Raw genomic sequence first — 18,767 nt, forward strand, 5'->3', positions numbered from 1 at the left:
AACAGACATCTTGCAGAGCAGAGGGAAGGGATGGTGGCTGCGCTTTTTAGATTTTTCTGTCGGAAGTTAAGACGCCAGAACACAGCTCTTCGTCTCATGTTTCTGGCTATCTGTTTATAGCTACAGCCCTGAGGGAGGCGGAAGAGGTGAAAGGGAGGGGTGCGTGAAGAGGGATCCCATCCGAATGAATGGAATGGTCCTTGTCTTTATTGATTTTGAGGGAGGAAACAGGCTGAGAGCGTGGACGTGGACATGGGTTGGGGTAACTGCCTTGGGTGTATTCTCAGGGTCCTAGTCTGTGTGGTCGTGTCTCTTCTTTGAGTACAGGGAGAGGGGAGGACTGCGTCATGTCACTTTCACATGCAGGAACCCCAGGTTCTTCAAGGAGTGCTCACTGTGTGCGGGATTGGAGAGTTTGTAGCCTTTGCCTGAGGGCGCTCCCCAGTCCAGGAAGAAAGCTGCACTCCTGCCAGTTACGGTGTCAGAGGGAAGACATTGAGGCTGGGAGAGCAGCCAGAAAGTTAGGAAGGAAATGCTGGGAGGGAGGGACCTGAGAGGGTAGGAGGGACCTCAGAGAGTTGGAGCCCCCAGATCTAATAATCCACCAAAATCCCTGGCTGGCCATTCAATGTCATACACACAAGAAAGACCCTGAGGCTTCCAGAGGGGGGTGGGAAGTCTGGCATCCAAAAACCTAAATTTAGCAGCATTCCAGTTGCTGTTCACTGCTGGAAAGACAGAGTTTGAAGTTTGAGTCCAACCAAGTTGACGGTGTGTTAGAACACGTGTTAGGTAGAAATAACGGAATCTCCATAATGGATCGTTTGTCACGTCTGATGTTCGGTCCAAAGTCATCAGACTTGCCACGAAACAGAAAAAATGTCATATTCAGAAAAAAAAAAAAAGTCAATAGGAACCTACCTTGGGATGAGCCCGATGTTACAGTCCGCAGCTTTTATTAACATGGTCAGGGACTTCGAGGAAAGTGCGCACCGAGTGAATGAACAGATGGGGAGCCTCAGCAGAAAAGGAGATGCGACAAAGAGAGCCACGTGGAGACACTAAAACTGAAGACCACGATAGCTGAGATGTACAGCCACGGATCTGCTTTAATAAAAGATGCTGACGGTAGAGGAGGGAGGTCAATGGAAGGCTTGTTCAATGGAAGGAAGACACCTGAAGGAACAGAGAGACAAGAAAATGCCAGCAGAGCCTCAGACATGTGGGGCCATGCCAGGGGTCCAAATATGTGTAACTGGAACCCCAGAAGGAGAAGAGAGAGACAGTGGACCAACATGGTGGGCCCAGACTACCTAAATTCCCAAAATACTGTGATAAAACTGCAAAATATTGAGAGAAATGAAAGAAGATCTTGAAAGTGGTGGTGTATATACTATGTTCATGGATTGGAAGAGGATAGTGTTAAGGTGCCTGGTCTCCCAGTGGGTTTTTTTTTTTTTTTGACAAGATTATTGTAAAGTTTCTAGACAAATACAAAGGACCTTAGGGTAGTCCTAAACTATCTCATAAAAGAACAAAGCTAGGGACTTAAAGCACCTGGTTTGGGGACTTTCTATTTAAAAAAAAAAACATAAATAATCAAAACAAATTGCTATTGTCACAGGCATAGGTGAATACATTGATGGAATAAGATTATAGAATTCCAGAATAGACCCACCCACACTTGCATGGGCCGTGGTTTCGGTCAAGGGGATCTAAGTGATCCAGTGGGAAGAAAAAAGTTTTCAGCCAGTTGTCCTGAAACTCCGGAATGTCCCCGGAGAGAAACGGACCTCGATTTCTAACCCACACCATGCACAGACATCTTGAGACGGATCAGAGGTCTGAGCATAAACACTAAAATTATATAGCTCTTAGAAGGAGAAACAGACAAACCTTGGAATCCTGGAAAACAAAGACTTCTTAGACAAGATGCAGTGATTTCTTAGATGGGACACAGGACAGTCAGGATAGCATAGGAGAAAGATGTGCTAAGTTAAGCTTTTTTTTTTTTTAAACAATTTTGTTTTTTTTATTTTGACAGAGAGAGATCACAAGTAGCCAGAAAGGCAGGCAGAGAGAGAGAGAGGAAGCAGGCTCCCCGCTGAGCCGAGAGCCCGATGAGGGGCTCGATCCCAGGACCCTGAGACCATGACCTGAGCCGAAGGCAGAGGCTTTAACCCACTGAGCCACCCAGGCGCCCCTGCTTTTTTTTTTTTTTTTAATTAAAAATGAATTTTTTTCAAAAGACATCACTCGGAAGATCAGTAGACAAAGCCAGAGACTGGGAAAAGAAATTCATGAAACATACCTGACGTGAAACTTGTGTCGAGAGTATGTAGAGTTCTGTTTCTTTTCCAGTAAGAAGAAGGCAACTCACGTTTAGAAATGGAGGGAAGTCTTGAGCAGGCCTTGCACAAAGGGCGACGACGCACCAATGTCCAGAAGTACATGGGAAAGTCCTCAACGTCTGGCCATTGGGGAAACGCAGAACGAGAGTGCGGCGACGTGGGTGGAGGAAGGGGCCCCTGTGCGGGCGGTTCGCTGTCCCTGAACCAGGTGACCTTGAGGCCCCTCTCCAGGCCCCCTTCGAGTGATTTTCATTCGTTTCATCAGCTCTTAGGAACTGTCACGGGCCCCCCACATCTTTTCCCCGCCCGCCAGAGCAAAGCCAGTGTCGGTCTCTAGACGCTGTGAATGGCCTCAGCTGCCTTCGAGGTGTCTAATTTAGCAGCCCAGAAGCGTCCCTTTCTCCCCTCGGTTCCACGCTGTCAGAATTCTCGACAGTGGCTTTGTCACCAGGCTCGCTCTGCTGCGCGATCGAAATCGGGGGTGGCTCGTTCTCCCCGCCCCACCGCCGCCAGAAAGAACCCTCGCCAGTACTCGCCTGGACACCCGCTACCATGGCGGGCTGGACTTCCAGAGCCGTTTCCTCTGGGCACAGTCTCTCGAGAGGCAGGGGAGGTGTTTTGGGTCAACGCGAGTGACCCATCCAGGGGGAGGGCCTCTGAAACGGTGGGTTCCTCCTGGGTCCGAGCAGAGCCCTGTCCCCGCTGGGGCACTGCCCTGCGCTGCGGCGCGGGGCTCTCCGCCTTCCGGGGGTGGTGAGGTGAGAAAGGAGAAATGTTCTCCAGGATCCTGACAGGTGCGTTGGCGCCGAAGGGCCCAGCAGTGGGCGATGGTCATTGCATCCGCGTGCCGGTTACCGCATCCGTGTGCTAGTTACCATGTCCCCGTGCTGGTTACCGCGTCCGTGTGCTGGTTACCATGTCTGTGTGCTGGGCTAGCGCGCTGTGACCTTTCCCCTGCCTCCTCTCCTTCCCAGCTCATCGGCGGCCTGTGTGGGTCTCATCAAGTCAGAATTGGCATCCTTACTTCCCGTGCGAGCCCCCCTCCCCACAGAGGGAAGCCCAGATGTGTCCTCCGGGTCATGCTTGGTCTCACGGGAGGCACCGGGGCTTTGGGGAGACACCCTCTGGCTGACTGCAGAGCCCTTTCCTGAGTACAAACTCTCCCTCCCTATCTCAAGTAGATCTTGAGTGATCTCTACCCCGCCGCCCCCCCCCAGCCCGTCAGATGACAAGCCAGGTTTGGGACAGGGCCAGAAACCCATTCATAAGAGCTGCTGGGTATCGTTTCTGCTCTCTCTGTCCCCTGCTGCCCCCTGGCCCTGAATTCTGGCTACCCGGTGCTGTGGGGAGGGGAGGTGCTCAACCAAATCTCCGTGCCTTCTGGAAATCAACTTTGCCGGGTGCTGCTTTGAGCCTGGGCTCTGAGATGTGTCCGAGGCCATGCGGGATGGCACAGGCTCCCAGGGCAGGCTGGCCCCCGAGGACGACCTGCCCCGAGGATGGACCGCACACCAGACTGCAGAGCTCGTCCGCATGGGGCCCAGGGCCTGGTGGTCTCGCTGCATGTCGTTGGATTGGCTCCTGTGCTGACACGAAATGTTTGCTGGGCACCTGCTGTCCATTGGGAACGGTGCTCAGAAGGGGTTAAGGAGTTGGGTTTTGTCCAGGGAAGAGACAGGCTCATCCACAGACACTTAGAAAATAATGGCAGATACAGCAAGAAGGATGCGCTTTGTATGAGAAGACTGAGGGGAGTGGGTCCTGGATCACAGCCTGGGCTGGGGATCCCCGAGGGCCTCCTGGAGGAGGTGTCCTAGGCTCCAATTCTGGCTGGGCTGAGGGGACAGCTGGTTGAAGTAGAATCAGAGCGTGGTCAGGAGCGAAACAAGGTTGGAGTATAGAGTGAGTAGTGATTTCCTTACACTCGTTCTCGAAGCTGCATCACAAGCTCTGTGTCCCTCTCCACTCACTCTGCTTCCTTACCACCGGGTAGGGAAGGCATCCACGTGTGAGCTCTGCCCCTCGACCCGCACACTCCCGCTGCAGGTGCTGGGGATGCCTGGGGTGGGCCGAGGGCTCCCGGGGCTCCAGGTCACGGGCGGGGCGGCGTGAGTCCCCAGCATTTGCTAAAGGGTGGAGAAGTTGGGCTGTGGTCACTGTGGGTCCTAGAAGCAGGGCAGGCAGAGCACAGGGGGAGGCTGTCTACGCTGCCCGGTCTAAACACAGAGAAGCCCCGGGAGGCAGGTGCGCCACCCCATGCTGCGGACCAGAAGATGGAGGCCCAGTGGAGGCTCCACTCCTGACCCAGCTGTCCCCCGCGAGGCCTCCTGGGCCACATCCCCGCACAGACCTGGCTGGACCCTCCCTTCCGTGTGCCTGACCTGCTTCCCTCCCACGCAGCGAGCATGACCTCGGGGAGGACATCTACGACTGTGTCCCATGCGAGGACGAGGGAGACGACATCTATGAGGACATTATCAAGGTGGAGGTGCGGCAGCCCATGGTAAGCACCCCTCACCCGCAGCAGGGCCCCGCTCTGGGAGCACTGAGTCCCCAGGGGGAGCGGGGGGCTCTCCGGGGCAGAGGGAGCTCCTGAGGCTGCACCCCAGCCCTTCCCGGCCCCTGCGGGCTTCCTCCCTTTCCTCGGGCTGAGGCCTCCCTCTGTGGGGCGTTCCGAGGAGACCAGGTGGACTCTGCTATCCCGGGATTCTCCGGCGTGTGTGCTGGATCCCAAGTCCCTCCTGCCCGGGGAGTCTGAAAATAGCGCCTGGCCGCTCAGCTGCCCGGAGCGAGCATCGCTTTACTCCTTTGTGCGGACGCAAGGAGACCGCCGTTGGCTCAATTAGCCAGCTGTGCGTCTTCTGTGCGGCGAGGATATTTATTTCCGAGCCGACGTTGGCTAATAATCTCTCGGACACCCGTTCGCTGCCGGGCGGGCTTATTGCTGGCAGCTGCTGTGCGGAGGGTGGGGCCCTGTCGAGCGGGGATGGTGAGGTTGGGGCCCTGGGGAAGGGGGGCGGGACAGGCCCTGAGCCCCGGTCCCCACGCTCCTGGGCGATGGTCCAAATGCTGCTTGCCGACTGTGGAGGTTTGTGATGCTGTTTGCGTTCCCTGAGGAAATGGGGGGAGTTTCTCAAGAAGCAAATTGCGGTGTATTGTTCCTTCAGTGCGGGAGTATCCAGCTGGTGGTGGAGAAGTGAAGCTGGGGCGACAGCTCCCCAGCGGGGCCTTCCGGGGAGGCCTGTCCCTCTGTGGTGGCACCGCCCTCCTCCAGCATCACACCAGCCGAGGCACAGGGAAACATGACAGTGGGGTTCACAGCCCCCTAACTCTGCTCTTTGGAACCGAAAGGGTTTCTCGTCACGCTCCTGAAGGGTCTGAGGGGTCCCACCATCCCCAGGGGTCTCTCTGTGACCCCAGGTCTGCCCAGGGCCAGTGCTGCCCTTCCCCCAGGCAGCCTTGCAGTGGGGCAACCGTACCCTTGAGCCGGTCCAGGGGGCCAGTAATAGGACTGGAAGGCCAAGCCGTTGCCCCACAGATGGAGATCCTCTGCTCTGCCCAGAGAGGCCCCCTCTGTGTCTGTCCTGCAGAGACCCTGGCTGGGTTGGGGGAGGGCGGGGCGGTCCCCAGAGCCTGCTGCTGTCCCTGGTCCTGAAGCGCCTGGAGCGGGTGGGACCCGGGCTGTTTGCAGGACCTGTGGGGGCTGCGGGGGAGACAGGCTGGCATCCCACGCCCCCGCCCAGCTCCGCTCCATGTCCCGACAGCGCCCTGTGCTGCTGCTCACCCTGTCCTGGCGGTCTGGCAGGGTGGGCCTCTGCCTCCCGCCCGTCCTCCGGGATAAAGCAGGGGGTTTTACTTCCTCCCTGGTCATGTCTGGAGCGTTCTGAACAGGCTAAGCAGAAGGTCGACGGAGACCTTTGCAAAGGAAGATAAAGCTGGAGGATGGCAGGTGCTGCTCTCAGAGCCCTCACGCGAGGAAGGGCCGGGCACCGTCCCTCCCCACGCAGCCAGGCTGATGCTCGGGCTGGTGGGCAAAGGGCTGTGATGGGATCCTGGGGCTGTGGGGGAAAGGCAGACGGGCGCTCCGGAGCACAGCCTGGGTAACGAGCTGACACTGCTAACTGGTTCTGTGATTGATTTCCCCACGCTTTCAGATAAGATACATGCAGGTAAGTGGCAGAGGGAGGGAGGCCCGGGTCAGTTCTGCCAGCGCTGTCTTCCTCCGCCTCACAGAGAGGTCTCGGATCTCTTGGGAAAAGCCTGGGACCCTGTCCTCAGTGCGGTGCTGTCAGACCCATGTTTTTATACTTGGTTTTAGGGGGATCGTGGGCCCCCAACACCCCCCTGAAGCCCTGAGGGCAGCAGTGTAGTGCCCAGAGCACTGGGGCTTGGGAAGGAGCCCTGGGGGGCCTCCAGCCTGATCCGGGCCCCCCTGGGTTGATGGGCCCCATCTGGCATGTTTCTTTGGAGCCCTCAGGTGCAGCAAACTCCTGGGGCATTTCTTAGGGGAGGAGGATGGGGTTTGGGCAGATAGCTATCTACATGGTGTGGCATGTGGCCCAGTCCCGGTTCCCCAAAGCCTTACTAAGGACCCACGTAGTTCACTCAGCCTAAAGGACACAAGGAGAGGGTCTGGAAATGCAGAGCGCCTCTAACAGGGGCCCCGCTGGCAGCTTCTTTCCCCATCTCCGTGGCCACACAGGTTCCTGGTCAATCCTACCTCCGGCCATGTTTCCCCCAGAGATGGGGAGCAGGCCCTATCACAGAAGCGTGTCCCTGGTGACCCCTGCCATTGAATTGGCCCCTCAGGACCCTAGGTGGGGGCCAGAGGACCCTGGGAAAGTCCGCCCTGCGGTAACAGGTTGGCGCTGAGTAAGCAGACACAGGTCCCCGGGGAGCTGGTCAGAGCCTTTCCCCGCGCACATAGTAGGTGCTTTAAGCATGTCACACCTGTTGTCTATGCTGGAGGGACTGACTCCTGAGGGCCCCACACTGGTCTGGTAAAATTCAGAGCAGGGCAGCGGGGGCCCGGATTCTAGAAGGTTCCGTGTCATTCTCCAAGCTGTCGCCAGTCCTCAGGTTCATGCCACACACACCCCCCCCCCCGTGCCTTAGTTTCCTCATCTGCAGAAACGGGGAGGGAAGGGTTTGGGCCCCCTTCTGTCTCCTATCTGGGCTCCCCGTGTCACCCCCGGTGACCGCATGGCCAGGCTTGGCTCATGCCTTGTGTCCTTCCTGTAGAAAATGGGCATGTCTGAGGATGACAAGAGGAACTGCTGCTTGCTGGAGATTCAGGAGACCGAGGCCAAGTACTACCGGACCCTGGAGGACATCGAGAAGGTGGGTGCGGCCCTGCCCCTCCTGGTGCCACCGGTCCCCGGGGCATGGCTGTCACCAGGCACCCCCTGCCCTCTGCTGCTCACACAGGCTGCAGGCTCCGGCTGGCCAGCGTCCTCATGGGCTGTGTCCCTTGCCCCCGGTCCCATGTCCCAGCCCTCGGACCTCAGCTTGGCCCGGGACGGTCCTGAACTTTTCTCTGCAGCTCCTTCCCGCCTGAGCTGGGCGTCGTCATGGCTTCCGCTCCTGACTGCACCGGGCTAAGCTCCTGCTGTATACTCTGTCCTGCAGGTTGAGCGCTAGGTTAAGCGCTTTGTGTCTACCTTCTCCCCTAAGGCATTCTCTGCCCTTAGCTTCCCACTCTGCAAACTGGTGGCTGTGAGCGTCCTGCCGCTGGGACACAGGCCCCATGACGTCAGCCTGTGGAGCCCCCACGGCAGACCCTGTGCTCCCCTGAGTGACCGGTCGGTCCTCTCTCCCTGCTGGCCTCCTGAGCTCCTCGAGGACCCCGGATGGGGCTTCTCCTGCCCCACCCCCTCTGGCCTCCCATCGACACTGGCTCAGGGACATTTCCCTGTCACTTGAGAATCTTTGGTGCCAACTGCTGGTGCTAACTGGCTGAAAATCCGTCACTGTCTTTAAGGCAGAACCTCCCTGGCTCTTCTTGCTTGAAGTGCGGCCGTGACTGTGGAGCTTCTCGCCAGGGGCCGAGGATCCCCTTGGCCCCTGGTCCTGCCCAGGCCTCAGAATGACATTTCCCCGGCTCCTGCCTCAGCCGGCCCCGTGTGCCCGCAGCCTCCACCCCACTGGCCACTGGCCTTTCTGCAAACATACCAGCCCCCTCCCAGTTGCTTGCTTTCCACCTGCCCATCCCTGGGGAGTCCCCCTCCGGCCAGTCCCAGCCCCCGCGTCACAGGTGAGGACACCGAGTCACCGGCCGGTGCCAGTCTGTGTCCGGTGCAGGGAAAGCTGCTTGGCTGCGTGCAGCCGCCGCCCGTGTGCTGTTCCGTACGCGACCGAGGAGAAGTGTGAGGGGCCGACGTCCTGTGGGGAGAGGGTGGCGGGTCCTGGCCGACCAGGCCTCTGGGACACGAGTTGACTGTTTGCCACGCACGTGTCTCCTTAGAGGCCAGGCCTGGAGTACTCTGGCGGGACCCCTCCCTGCCGCGGTGGGGCTTCTGGAGTCGGGGGCGCCTCTTTGGAGGGCAGGTTTAGGGCCGCACTCAGGGATCTGAGCGTCAGGTGAGAAGTGAGGCCCTGCTGTGCTCACCTCTCTGGCCTCAGTTTCCTGAAACGTCTCAAACAGCTGTATCGGCACCCAGCCCGGGTGGCAGTGGGGTTGACGTCCAGCCTGTGGGACACGACGGGGCTTTGCCCGGGCAGTGGGCGTGGGCGCCTGGCTCCGTCGTCCCAGCCCTGCGCTCTCCCGTGCCATCGCCGCCCCGCAGCACGAGGCCCGCGTCTCCCTAGAGAGCAGGGGCAGTGGCACCGAGCCCCGGTGGTGCGCTGGGCCTGCCTTACCGCCCCACGGAGAACCCCTGACCCTGCGTCTCGGTGAGGTCGTCAGGCAACTGTGGCCTTGAAGGGGGCTGGTACCCTCCAGGGGAGCTGACGGTGGGGGCTTTCCTGTTCCAGAACTACATGACACCCCTGAGGCAGGTCCTGAGCCCGGCAGACGTGACAGCCGTCTTCATAAACCTGGAGGTAAGCGTTCCAGGCGGTGGGCTCCGGCTCCTTACTGGCTCTGGCGTGGGGCGGGCTCCCCCCGACTGGCCCCGTGGGTCCTGGGGAGCCGTTTCCCTGCCGGGGACCTGGTTGGCTGGTGCTACGTGGTGCTTTTCGGACTGACAGATAGGAAGGGAGTAGCCAACCTTCCCTCTGAGAGCTTTGGCCTCAGGAGACAGGAGGTTTCTGGAAGCTTCTCCAGCCTGCAGTCTGTGCTGGGGAGTGTCACTCAGATGCACGTGCCCTGGAAGGGGTTTGAGCTTTTTGTCAGCAGCTGGAGAGCAGCGGGTCCCCTCTGGCTCTCTGAGGAGAGCCCCTCCCCCCTTGGCAGATGTGCACATGGACATGGGAAGGTGATGCCCTTTGAGGAGGCTCACCCTGACTCGGCCAGCAGAGCGGGGAGGGGTTGGCGGAAGGCTCCAGAAGCTACACATGGGTGGGCTTCCTCCAGGAGTGCCCGGCAGGTGTGGCGGCTCCTACCAACCTCCCGTGGCCCCTTGCGAGCTCGAGGGGCAGGTGCTGGTCTCCCAGGGGAGGCTGAGCCGGACTCGGGGGCTCTAGTGCTCTGTGTCCCCTACCCAGAGTCTGTGCTGTCGTGTGTGTTCGCCTGCACAAATGGCCATGGGCTGAGTGGGAGCCGGACTGGGGGCTGTGGGGAGCCCTGGAGGGCTGCCTGCCGGTTGTCCGGCCACTCTGAAATGGGGACAAACACCTGCCCCCATGGACAGAGTCCACCCGTCCACCCCTGGAGCCCCAGACCAGGGAAGAGCGGCCCGTGCAGCTGCACACAGCAGGGCCTCCCATTCTGGCCCTGGGGCCTGTGCGGGTTCGGCAACCCTGTGTCCAGGCAGGCCGTGCAGGTCCCTTCATGTGCCCGGCGTAAAGTGGGATGAGACCCTGGTGTTTGCGTGGGGATGCGTGCCGGCGCCAGCCCCTCCCACGCATGTCCGTAATTGCACCAGGAGGGAGCGATTCGGGAGCGCGTGGCCCTCCCAGCCCGGCGCACCTGTTCACACGCGGGTTGCTGGTTCTTCCCAGGACCTGATCAAGGTACATCACAGCTTCCTGCGGGCCATTGACGTGTCCATGATGGCGGGGGGCAGCACTCTGGCCAAGGTCTTCCTCGATTTCAAGGAAAGGTGAGTGACAGGCCCACCTTGCCTATCCCTCCCCGTCTGCGGGGCCACAGGTTCTACGCTGGGGACGGGGCAGAGCTGGCCGGTTGGGGTTTTCTCAGGTGCAAGTCTCATGGTGATGTTCCCAAAGCCCGTGGCTGTGGCCCTGCAAACCCCTGTCCTCACTTGTAAACCGAGAGAGCCGTCCACCCTTCCTGCCATCACAGCCTAGAGGGATGTCCCCCTGGAGGCCTCCTGAGGGCTCCACCTGCTCCCTCTGCCTCTGCCCCTCTGCCTGGGGATCTTGGTGGTCAGAGGGCGTTCTCGCCAACACGGTGCACCTGCTGGCTGCCTGCCCCACAGGCATCCGGCACCTGGGAGTCCGCCCCTCCAGCTCCAGGCCCGGGTGGGGTGGTGGCACGTGGTCACCACTTGAAGGCAGAAGCCAAACCTGTCCCTGCAGGGCTGAGTACGGCGCTTCTGGGGGTCTGGGCTCCTGGGTTTGAGGCCTCTTCCCTGCCTCCTTGCCTGTGTATGTCACAGGACCTTGATTTCCTAATCCATCCCTCAGGGACGAGGATGGCATCTGTGCCATGTGGTGTTGCGAGGGTCATGCCTGTGCCGCAAATGTGGCTTATCCGTGTCCACTGAGGGCTTCGATGGCTGGGCAGGCAGAGGGCCCAGTCCAGGTGGATGGGCTGGGGGGCTCTCAGCGGGAGCTGGGGGCACAGCCACTCAGCTGCCCTGACATAACCCAGCCCCAGCCCCCAGTGTGGGGAGACGGCACTCTTGGCACCAAGGAGGGCAGTCCTGGGTCCTCCCATAGTGCCCCAGAGTGTCCTCCAAGTCTCTCTGGCATCGGGCAAATGTCCACGAAGCCCGAAGGGACATATATCCTGCGTGTCAGGCGGCTTCTCTCCTCCCCATGGCGTCCAGCTGGTCCGGCCACGTCCAGACGCACAGATGCCACGGGGCTGCTTACGGCCGGAAGTCTGCCGGCAGGAGTCGTGCCCCTGATCACGGCTCTGCCGACTGCCTGGGCCCCTTGTCCAGACAAGCGTTGTCGACGGAGGGTGACCACTCATCAGAATCCAACGTGGGATCCTTTTTAAAGAAGAATGACGTTGCTGTCAGAGGCCTCCGTGAAGCTATTTGGTTGTTTGCTTTAAGCCCCTCTGTGTGTAACCCCGACGGACGGAGGGGTACAGAGCCGCCTTCGGTGCTCCAGCATGTCCTGCGGGAGCCCAGCGGGTGAGGACCGGGATTCTGGAAGCTTCTGAGTAGACGCAGGGGCAGCTGTTAGGACCGCTCTGCCGTCTCTTTGGCCTCCGTATCTCTTCACGGAGCCTGGGCAGCCGCATCTTTACAGCCAGGGATGAAGTCCGATGCCGTGAAGCCCCGGCTGGGTGCCTGGTGCTGCGGGAGCGCCCCATGACAGCAGTCTGGCCCCTGAAGTTGCGAGAGGACCCTTGGGGGACGATGCCCTGCCTTCTGCCCTTCAGGCTCTGAAGAAGGCGCCAGAAGGTTCTATCTTGATGGCTCTTGCACCTGGCTGCTCACCAAAGCTGGGGGCTCGTTAAGAATGCCGGTGCTGGGTCCACTCTGCGGGGTCTGGGGGAGGCCCCACGGCGGCTGTTTGGGAGCCTGGTCCATCTCGTCGTCAGTGGGGAGACTGTCAGGTGACCGTCGGCCCGGCTCGCGCACCGTCCAGGCCAGGCAGCTCATCCCCGGGCTGGATTCCAGGTGCCTTCTCCTGTGAGTGCCTACCTGAAGGGGCTTCGCCTGCATATCCCGTGGCCAGGCAAGGACCCCTGAGCCCACTTTCTGGGGGCCATGGGTTGGGTCCCCGGGAGGTGTGAGGGAGCAGGCCGTGCCGGAGCGCAGGGGGTAGACGTGAGTCCGCTGGCGGGCCCCAGGGGCGGGGGCAGGCCGGCTCCCTTCCCCGCCCCCTGTCACAGCAGTTTTCCTCTGACCCGGCCGCAAGCCCGTGTCGTGGAGGCCACTGAGGCTGGAGCCGGCAGACGCCCCCTCACCCCGGAGGCGGGTCCGTTGCACACGTCTCCTCTGTCCGGACGGAGGGGAGGCCACGGACCACGCAGGGCTGCCTCTGAGGCCTGTGGACCCGCCCCCGGGGCAGCAGTGACGGGCCGGGCGGCCGGGGACAGACGGACAACCTGCCCTTCCCTGGGGTCCTCCAGGTGCGCCCGCCCTTAGCAAGGCCACCAGCCTCTGCACACAGCTTTGGGCCTCCCCTGGCGCTTGGGCTTTGCTCCCGCTGGGGTGACTATCATTTCTACCTGGCAGGCCTCGGGGGCCGGGCTCAAGTCGGGGCCCATTTGGGGAGGGGCCTGGCTGTGTCCTGTTGGAGTTCACGTGCCCAGTCCCTGTAGTCTGTCCCCACAAACGTCTTTTCTGCCCCTTTGCCTCCTAATTTCTGAGTCTACGGTCCTGAGGCTCATTTATACACCGAGTCCACAAGCATTTATAGAGCGCTTGCTGTGTACGGGACAGAACAGCCTCAACTCTCACTGGGCAGGGAGGGGCAGGAAGGAACACGAAGCAAGTTCACAAAGGAAACGAGAGGGTGGGAAGAGGGAGAGGAGTGGGATGCTGAGGACCAGGGCGAGAGACAAGGAGCCGTGAGGTGGGGGGAGCAGACGTTGCCAGGAAGGCCCCGGGCTGAGGCCAGAGCAGGGACTGGCGGAGACCAGAGGAGCAGACGTGGAAGTGGGCCAAGAGGAGATTATCTAAGGTGTGACTCGAGGCTTCTGTACGAGGCTGGAAGGCCAAGATAGGGGCTTAGGTTTTTTTTTTTTATTAATGAAGATAGGAGGAAGCCACTGAAGAATTCTCGTGGCAGGATCCCGGCAGCTCATGGCAGATCGAGGACAGAGTAGCCTCCGAGTGGGGTATGACCAGAACCGAGTGGCAGAAGATAATCACCTCCCTCTTGTTGGAGCTAATGCTTCCGTTAATACAGCCAATATAGTCCTAGTCCTCAGACAAGGCAGATGCTCCTCTTAGCTGTGGCCTGAGGGGACAAACCCTCATGGAGGGAAGGTTTCCATTTTGCAGAAGTGAATGTAACAGAGAGCCACGTGGTTTTCATCTGTGGCTGGGATTGGCCGAGCTGGGTCGGTGGGTCAGGCCATAGGACTACCCAGGGGACCAGCCATAGCGACTTTGTGGCCCAGCGAGAAGGTGGGATCTAGCTCTTAGGAGGAACTCCCTGGAGCTTTGCACAAGTGCTTCTAAGAAGAGTAGGCGTCAGGATAAGATAAAGGCAAGTCCCCGCCCGCCCAGGTCCCTGGGGCCTCGAGAGAAAGGCTTTGCCGCAGCCCAGCACTCTGTGCTCTGCTTTCCGGCTGCTGAGGGTGTCGGGCTAGGTGACACTGCCCCTGGTTGTGGCTTTCGCCCACGGGCCAGGGTGTCAGGGAAGCTGGGTGATCCCCATCAGCGCTTGCCGGGGAGAGCCCCCCGTGTCCAAGCTCCTCGAGCCCCCGTGAGGTTCAGGGTTGCCTGAAACCCTCTGCCCCGGAGAGGCTCTGACCCCCCTCCTTCCAAGCCTCCTTGCCCAGATGGGGAAGTCGGGGATTGGAACAGCAGTGGCCACTTGGCTGCGGTCCCGGCTCGGTCCCGTGTCTTCGGTGCGTACCCGGGAGCGCCTCCTGTGTCCAGGACCCGCTCTGGCCTGGTCCCTGGGCACCGTGGGAGTTTGGAGTTTGTGACAAGGAACAGGGGATACAGTCAGGAGACGGACAGGTCTCCCCCGCCGCCCCGCACACTCACGTCTGCCCCCCGGAGTGGGATCCGAGGTGCGTGTTCAGGAAGTTACACGACACAGTCATGCGGACACACACCAGGGTTGTGTCACCCGCCTGTGCATGAGTGAGGGACCCGGAGGCTGACACTGTGCATTCAGAGGACGGACAAGATGCTGGTGTGCCGAGCCGGCGGGGACGGGGGCACAAATGAGGCGGGAGCGCCGGACATACACTCTTCATGCAGGCGCCCCACTGAGACCTCGAACCGTGAATGAAGCCCCGTGTATGTTTGTGTTGCTTTAATTCCAAAAGTTGGGTAATTTTTCTCAACAGCACAAGGTGCTGTGCTTAGAATTGAGGCCTGCAAGTGTCGCTTCCTTCGCTACTTCCCTGTGTGGCCCACGCTGCCTGGCCCGCGGCAGGGCCCGGAGCGTGTGCTGTGGATGGCGGTGAGAGGCCTGATGGTCCCGACAGAAATGGTCTCTCTCAGTTCTGGGGCCGAAGTCCAGCTGTGGGCAGGGTGGCGCGTCCTCTGGAGCTCTAGGGAAGGAGGCTTCCTGCCTCTGCCAGCTGCTGGTGGCCCCCGGTGTCCCTTGTCTTGTCCCCCTGCCCAGGGCTCTGCTCGGCCCTCACGCAGCTCCTCTCCCATCTCAGGCCGCCCACGGGGTGGGTGGGGGTGAACGAGGGCTCGGCCCTGGGGTGGCCCGGGTCTCCAGCATGCGGGGACCGGAAGACTGGTGTGGGGGACCCGCGGACACACGTAGGGGCCTGGCCTCGATGCTCCCTTGCTGGGCGACCTCAGAAGTCACGTCACGTCTCCCAGCCTCAGGGACACTGTTCAGTAAGTGGTGTTTTGTGAGGACGGGCTGAGCTGGGGTGCGAGTGCGTGCCCTCACCCCGCCTCTTTCTGCCCTTCAAGCTTTGCTCTCTTCCCCGTGGGGGCCCCCTGCCTGCCGGGAACCACCATGGCTGCACTGCCTGTGGTCAGGGAGATGGGGTGTGGCCGTGGCCACTCAGCCACGTGTCGCGCCCCTGAGCAGGCCAGGCCTCCAGGCTGGATGCTGGGATATGGGGACAAATGGACCCGTCCCCGGAGCTCAGAGCCGTATGGAGAGGGGGATGGCCTGCTGCTGCCTCTTACTCGACTTTGCACAGGCCTGTGCCCAGAGGCTCCCCACCCATCTCCTTGCTTTTCTGTCTCCCTTCGCTAAACCCAGGGACACAGTTGGGAGGGGAAAGGCTGCAGGGCTAGAAATGATGGGGCAGGGTTTTGAGGGATGAGTAGAAGTTTGCTCGCCGGAGAAGGTTGCAAGTGCAGTGTGGGGCTCCGGGGTGTGCTGTGAGGACAGCGGGGGTGGGACCCACTCTCCATACACCGTGTTTGCCACAGACCTGGGGCTGAGATGAGCCAGGGTATGCTGAAGTGGAGGGAGGGCCCCTGAGGCTGCCTTGGCCGGCTCCAGAGCCGCGGGCCCCGTGCTTGGGAGAAGCCGCACAGACTTCCCTCCGTGGGAGCAGCTGGGCTGTCGCCAGGTCTGCTCATTCAGAACAACTGACGGGAACCTTGGAGTCTCCAGTCTCCCAGATGCTCCCAGAGATGAGGAGATTTAATCAGCGTTTATACTAAGATTTTCAATTTAGTAACAGACTCATTTAAGCGGAAACCGGGGCTCGGGTTCTCATGCAAAGCGTGCCTGGCTGGAGTGGGCAGGGTGCGGCTGCGGCGCCTCCTGCTTGACAGCGGTGGGGAAGGTGGGCTTCGGTGTGAGGCCCGGGGCCGGAGCCTCGGAGCGCACAGGCCCAGTGTGGCCCGGACGCGGGCGGGAGCCGGGAGAGGCTCCGCCACATGCCGTCTGTGCCCACCCTGGGGCCGCTCTGAAGTCACGGGCTCGCTGGGTTGGAAACACACTCCGAGCTTGCTGCTTTACTCCTCCAGGAATGTGGGTGTCGTCTGTCCCCAGCGCCCTCGGGCCCTACATTGGGAGCATGGGGAGTCCCCAGACGAGGCCACTGCTTCTCAGGAACCCGTCTCCTCGGAAGCCCAGCCAGCTCCGGGCCCAGCCCGCCTTCCCCTCGGCCCTCGCCAGTTGCCCCCGGGGAGGCAGTGTCCACAGCAGACAGAGAAGCGGCCCTGAGCCCATCTGGACTCGTCCCGGAGACTCCCCCAGCTCCCAGAGCCAGGCCGGGAGTGGCCTCCGGACGTTTGCTCTCCCACCACCTCCCTGGCAGGGGTGTCACCGGAGGCCTGGACAGGGCCCAGCTTCCCGATGAAGCCGCGTTGGCAGCCAGGCCCTCGCCTCTTATCAGTGGGTGACTCTCCGCAAGGTCACTGGGGCCTCAGTTTCCCCACCTGAAGAATGGTGCTGATCGCCCCTCCCTTTGTAAATGGGTGAAGGGCTCACGATGGTGTGTGTGACACACCGGGCACGAGCAGCTCCCAGAGGCGCTGGCTGTGGCCGTCATGCTTGTTGTCACCCGCGTGGTCCTCCTGGGGCCGACTCTATAGTTGTGCGCCAGGATTCTCACAGCCGAAGTATCAGGCTAGTGACCGAAGGCGTGGCGAGTGCTGGGCTCCTGGTGCCAGGGGCTCGGTCTGCGAAGTCTGTGGTGGGCGCAGCCATGGTGTCCGAGGGTGTTGGGGGCAGGAGAGAGTGGCCTGAGGCCACTCCCAGCACCCCCGGGCCTGTGCGGCCATGTCCATCCCCCACCATGCAGGTTCAGGGCTGACGTCACTGTGTCCCCAGAGAGGGGGTGCCTGGGACTCAGGCAGAAAGCATCTGTGTCACGTGGAAACAACAAGGGCTGACCCCCGGGTCCCCACGCCCTGAAATGTCGGCCTGGGGACCACCACCCCAGGCAAGCGCAGAGCCAGGATGGGCCTCAGTGCTCGGAGCCTGTCGGCAGGAGTCGGAACCTTCCAGGGGTCCCCCAACTCTGGGGAGGCGGGGGCTTCTCTCCTGGCCGGCTTTGGCCTTTCCAGGGGCAAGATGGGGTGGCAGTGAGAAGCCCATTCCAAACCCAGTCCTGACCTGAGAGAGAGCCAAGAAGGGGGACCTCCTTGGGTTCGGGGAGAGTGGGGCGCCCCTCGTTCCCAACGTCTTGGCAGCTCTCCTGCCTGGCACTATTTCCGGAGCAGAGAAGGCAGCCGCGCGAAAAGAGCAGAGCCACGAAGCGGGTTGACGTGAGGAGCTGTCACGGGGAGAGACCCGTTTGCCGCACACCTGCCGCGTCCTCCGTGGGGAACTCGCGTGGCCCCGCAGCCGCGGCTCGTTAAGCTGTGTGCACGTGCGCTCGCTGTTCCAGGCTCCTGATCTACGGGGACTACTGCAGCCACATGGAGCACGCACAGAACACGCTGAACCAGCTCCTCGCCGGCCGGGAGGACGTCAGGCAGAAGGTCGAGGTAACGGGGGCTTCCCGGCTGCTGCCCCGCTCACCCGCCCCTTGCTTGCCCATTGTGTGGGGTAGTGATGGGACCGTTTCTGTAGATGCTTTTCTCGGTGATTTTTCTCCCTATGCATTTGTTGGGGGGAGGCAGGTGCCGGTCACCGTCCCAGGCCCAAGTCCCCTGCGTGCAGCCGAGGTAGACCCCTGGGGCCAGATCCAGTGTAGCAAGGGGCGACGACTGACCCCTGAACCCGGCCTATGCAGACCCCATGGGGGCCGCAGGAGACGGATGTTTGCTGGGAGCCCAGGAACCTCCCTCCCATCACTGTCCCCACCCCAGGCTCAGGGCCAATCTCTGACACTTGTCCAAGTGCCCATGTGGGCCCCTCTCCGGGACCCCTCTCATTCCCCTTGTCGGGGGCAGCTGAGCTGCTCCCCGAGGCTGGGAGGCCCGTGTCTCGTCCAGCCGGGTCAACCTTTCCAGGGTGAATCCTGGTACAGGGACCCTTTGCTCTCGCAGTGCTGGGGGGCGTGTCCCCTGGAGACGCGTGATGCCCGTGTGTCTGGGAAATCAGTGGGGAGCCCCTGGTTCCTGGGGGTGGCCCTGCCTTGTGTGAGCGGGCTTCCCTGAGGATGTCAAGGCAGGCCGGGGCTGGCTCCGAATCCCAGAGCCCGCGAGTGCCCACTGCAGACTCCTGGGGCTACAGAGCGGCCGTGGGACCCTGCCCGCCTGCGGGGAAGCCCACCCGTCTACATGCACCTGCTTTGGGAAGGGTCTGCAGGACACACTGCCCATTTGGGGAGCCGGGCCAGGGAGGGACCGGACACCTGGGCCCCAGGTCAGGGCTGAGGTCTGCCCCTGCCCACCGCCTCCGCTGCGGGATGGGGGCACTGGGGTCCGGCAGCCCGGGCCAGGGTCTTCATCCCCCTGCTGCTCTCCTGTTGCCAGGAATGCACGCTGAAGGTCCAGGACGGGAAGTTTAAGCTTCAAGACCTGCTGGTGGTCCCCATGCAGAGGGTCCTCAAATACCACCTCCTCCTGAAGGTGAGGCCGTGCGCAGCGCCTCCGGGGCCGCCTGCAGTGGCGG

The 18,767-nt window shown here is 61.3% G+C and overlaps 1 protein-coding gene across 1 annotated transcript in view; it reads left to right on the top strand.

Annotated features, from left to right (window-relative positions):
- The window catches only part of VAV2 (vav guanine nucleotide exchange factor 2), a 160,317-nt gene that overhangs the window by 114,101 nt on the left and 27,449 nt on the right, over window positions 1–18,767 (top strand). Inside the window, exons 5-10 of the mRNA XM_080820146.1 lie at window positions 4,752–4,854; window positions 7,593–7,691; window positions 9,324–9,392; window positions 10,452–10,552; window positions 17,596–17,695; window positions 18,629–18,724. Of these exons, the coding sequence (XP_080676272.1) occupies window positions 4,752–4,854; window positions 7,593–7,691; window positions 9,324–9,392; window positions 10,452–10,552; window positions 17,596–17,695; window positions 18,629–18,724 (568 nt within the window). The remainder of the gene's footprint in view (window positions 1–4,751; window positions 4,855–7,592; window positions 7,692–9,323; window positions 9,393–10,451; window positions 10,553–17,595; window positions 17,696–18,628; window positions 18,725–18,767) is intronic.

Source organism: Martes martes (genome assembly GCF_963455335.1).
Source record: "Martes martes genome assembly, chromosome: 12".
Lineage (NCBI taxonomy): Eukaryota > Metazoa > Chordata > Mammalia > Carnivora > Mustelidae > Martes > Martes martes.